At 41.9% G+C, this 3,928-nt stretch overlaps 2 protein-coding genes across 2 annotated transcripts; one reads left to right on the forward strand and one right to left on the reverse strand.

Annotated features, from left to right (window-relative positions):
* Nucleotides 1–1,354: 1,354 nt before the first annotated feature.
* On the forward strand, nucleotides 1,355–1,708 carry TM35_000212950 (uncharacterized protein; the record flags this gene model as incomplete). Its single annotated transcript, XM_029027145.1, has 1 exon — nucleotides 1,355–1,708. The coding sequence occupies one exon, from the start codon at nucleotides 1,355–1,357 to the stop codon at nucleotides 1,706–1,708; it is 354 nt and encodes a 117-aa protein (XP_028881755.1).
* Nucleotides 1,709–2,911: 1,203 nt separating this feature from the next.
* Nucleotides 2,912–3,295, reverse strand: TM35_000212960 (uncharacterized protein; the record flags this gene model as incomplete). Its single annotated transcript, XM_029027146.1, has 1 exon — nucleotides 2,912–3,295. One exon carries the CDS (start codon nucleotides 3,293–3,295, stop codon nucleotides 2,912–2,914), a length of 384 nt encoding a protein of 127 aa, XP_028881756.1.
* Between the last annotated feature and the right edge of the window lie 633 nt (nucleotides 3,296–3,928).

Consider the following 3,928-nt stretch of genomic DNA (forward strand, 5'->3'; position numbering starts at 1 on the left):
TTTTTTTTTTTGTTTTTTGGCCCCTGAATATGATGAGGGGGTAATTCTGCAGGATTCTCTTCCATACCTGACGTCAACTCATTTGCTGTGCTCAGCTCAGAGTGTGAAAGAGTGGAAGGGAGAGCATCAGAGTGAGTGTAAACGAAAACAAAAAAAAAGGTGTGCAATGTGTATGTCTCTCTCTTTCTCCATAATTTCCTTGTTATTTTAGGCAGATAATAGTAAAGTGAACAGGAGTAAGACATGGTAATGGTGCAGCAGTGTGTGTGCTCCTTTGTGAGTTCATTTGCAGTTGAATAGACAGGATAACCTGTAAAGGGGAGACTGGTCTGTTTTATTATCAACAATGGGAGTGTTTGATGGTGTATAAGTAAATGCACTGGAGTGGATCAAAAGATTGATATTGAATATGAGGGATGTGATTTGTGTCACCTCTTGTGCGCCAGTAAATATGTGTTAGTGTGTTTATTATGTCACTCTGAATGGATTGTGTTTCCATTGATATGATGTTGGCAATTGGGTCCTCTGTCTGCGCATTTGCTTCTGGTTTGCTATGGGAATGGTGAGGTTAGACTGTGTTCATTCTAATGGGAGTATACACCGCCGTGGTGGGGGACAGTATTTGGAACTGGGGAATCGCAATCAAACGGCAGCAGAACAAGAAATACACTGGACACCCCAATGGGGCGTGGAACAATAATAATGATGAAATGGGTCAGTTATTTAAAGAAGAGGAAATAGAAGTATTGTGAATTGGATAATAACTTTCCATATACATATACATATTTATTTATTCTGGTGTATTTTTATGTAATAGTCTTTGATGCAACTGCAGTTGGTACTCTGCTTCCCTCCCCCTCCCCCACACATATATACACACACATTATCTCCTCATTGGGATACTGAATTTCTCAGTTGTGTGTGTGACACCTTGTTTTATTTACCTGACAGGTGTTGTGCATATGTACAGCCATAAATTCATTTCGTACACTATTACTCATCCGATTGGGATTTGCAAGGACATCTTGTTTTGCCTTTCTGACGTCTGTGGTATTCTTGCCGATTGTGGTTCCAGGCTGGCTGGTAATCAGTGAGGGTTTGTTTAAACAATTTTAGGCCTGTTACTGCACTCTCTCGTTTGTTTTGTCTCTCTACTCTTTTTTTTCATTCATTGTGATTTGTTGTTGCAGAAGAGACACTGCAATCAACAGAAAATCAAAAAATACAGTGAGAGAAAAAGGAGTAGAAGTAAAAGAGAGAATGGAGTTTCGTTCAATTAGTGAGGAGATTGATACCACTGTTAAAGAACATACACATGATGAAGCCATGCCTAGAGAGGGCCTAAAGTTAATGAATGTTGATCCACCTCCAGCAATGCAAACACCACTGTAGGGTGTGTGTCGACCAGGGTGAATATTGTACGTCACAGTCAAGAGAGAGTGTTACCGAGTGGGACTATATTCTCACAGTGGTAGTTAAACTGATCGACTTGTTCCATTATTATTTTGAAAGCATAAACATTGTGGATTTCAATGAAAATAACGGGGTGGGTCTCTCTCTGTGTGTTGAAGGGTTTGGTGTGGAATTGAAAAGATCAATCCCACCACAGCTATTGACATGGAAGACTGTGGGAAAGAGTTCAGCACAGAAAAAAAAATATGATAAATCTTCTTCTTGGCTACTGGACCTCATGACAACTCATCTCTGAGAAAAGGGTGAGTGGGGAATGTTTTGTATTTATGCAAACAAGTAGAGGTGATATTTGTGTGGCGAATTGCTTGGGAATGGCCCGGAGAAATCTTTTGGTGATCGTGTAGGGGCCATTTGGGAACCCACACAATGCGCACAGATTGAGACCCCTTGAATCAATAGGTCCTTTTCTATTTCATGATGCCTCTTCTGCCAACCGATGAGTCGTAGTGGTAAAGAAGGTCACCCAATGTTTGCGTAATTCCCTTTTGGGATGGATGCGTTTGCTTGAAAGAAACTATCACTGCGGAAAGGAGAAGCATTTCCATGATTTTAGCGGGGGAGAACACTTGCGAAGCCCCAAAGCCTGTCGGGGGTTTTGCGTTTTTCCTTTTCCCATTTCTTTACAAATAGATGGGCAAGAGTCCAGATATACAACTATTGCTCTCTTTTCCTCTTCGTGGGACTAGAGGGTAATGCCCTAACCCATTTGACGTTGTGTCCACTCTGCGGTGTGTGTGTGGGCATATTCTTTTCCACATTGCAATAGGGGCAACGATGCCGCTGCTCTACGGTGGTGTAACTCCTTTGGTGTAGTTTGTATTTTTCACTTGGGTTGTGTTTTTCCGGTGCGCAGGGTGTGATGCAAAAAAAAAAAAATAAAGTTTATGTTCCTCTTTTTGTGAATAGTCAGTGTTGTTGTTAATATTTTCCATATTGTTGCAGACTGATGATGATGATGATGAGAGGGGTAGTTTTGAGGCAATGCAGAGGCGAAAGTGTGCGTTGTCTGTTGCACTGTCGCCTCTCTTGCAGCGGTTTTCTCTGGTGATCAAAGGGGAAAGGAGGGGAGATGGTAGACCTCACCATTGGCACCCTTTGTTAGTGTTAACATTTTTCTGCATGACGGGAAGGGGAAATTATCAAAATACAACAGATATTCTCGCCCCGTATGGCGGGAAAGTGTTTTAAACTATTCTGCCACTTGCCACTCCCCAAGGGGGATCTCTCTTGAAACAAGGTGAAAACTAATAAAAATATTTTCTGTTTCTCTTTTTGTTTTTTTTCTTGCGCTTTATGGGCCAAGCAAAGAAGAAGGTAAATTACATTAGGCATACTTTTACTTGGTATGCTTTCGTTGCGCCTTGAATCCTTTGCAATTCCAATGGAAATTGTGAAGAAAAGATGAGGAATTGTTGGGGATTTCCCTCTCCTGTTGGTTTTATTTATTCCTCTTGTGGTGTTGGATGTTATTTGGCCTCGTCGCCCTCTGCCGGGCGAAATTAATAAATGGGGTGTGTGGCGGATTGCCGTTGTTCTCTTCCCTCAGTGGAATTTCAAAAGGGTGATACCATGATGATTTCAACATGAATTGTTTAAAGAGTGTGGGGAATGGGTCCCGTTCTCCTTCACGGTGTCGCTCTTTATTGTTGGGCGTGGTGTGCGGGTTGTTGGCCCGGCAGATCGGACCCCCAGCAAACAACGAAAAAAAAACAAATGGAGAAAACCAAAACAATACGAAAAGCATGGGGTTTGAGAATTGGGAGTTGTGAAATAAAAGAAAATAAACGCGCAAAGAACACAAAACGGAGGTGCGCTTCGCCATTCCCCAACGGCAAAGGAACTTCCCAACGACACGCGTGATGGGCAGCGGGCTTTCCCACGAGCGCGGCTCTTGGGAACAAGAGTGTCAGAGGGGAATTGTTTTCTCTTTACGGTGATGTGGATTTTGAGGGTGAAAATTTGTAGAGGGAAACAATTATTGTAATTTATTTGTTTTATATATAAACTCCGAAAGGGCAAGCGGATATGATCGCATTTAGTTTGCTGCAACGCTAATGTCTATCTCTTGCCCTCATGTTTTTTCTGTATTTCTATACAAACTGATAATCTAAGTGTTTGCTTCGGTTGTTTCTCGTTTTTGATTCAATCGAGATCGTTCTTTTCGCGCCCTCCCACCGCATCCCTGTAGATTTTTTATTTTATTTTTACTTTTCCATCCAGTGAACCGGCATGCGCTGCTGGAGTATCCCGAAACCGTGGAAGCAGTCACTGCCACGTTGTCTTCCGGCCTCCGATCATGAGACTGTCCTTCACCTCATAAAAATGAGCCGAAACAGCAGCAGTGTTTTTTCCAATGGCTTTTTTGTATTCGTTTTTCTTCTTTGTTATTACTTTGGCTTTGCGTTTTTTTCTTTCCGATTTTTCCTTTATCTTGCGATAAAGTTTTGAATTTTTT

This window comes from Trypanosoma theileri, assembly GCF_002087225.1.
Source record: "Trypanosoma theileri isolate Edinburgh chromosome Unknown TM35_Tth_21_V1, whole genome shotgun sequence".
Taxonomy (NCBI): Eukaryota; Euglenozoa; class Kinetoplastea; order Trypanosomatida; family Trypanosomatidae; genus Trypanosoma; species Trypanosoma theileri.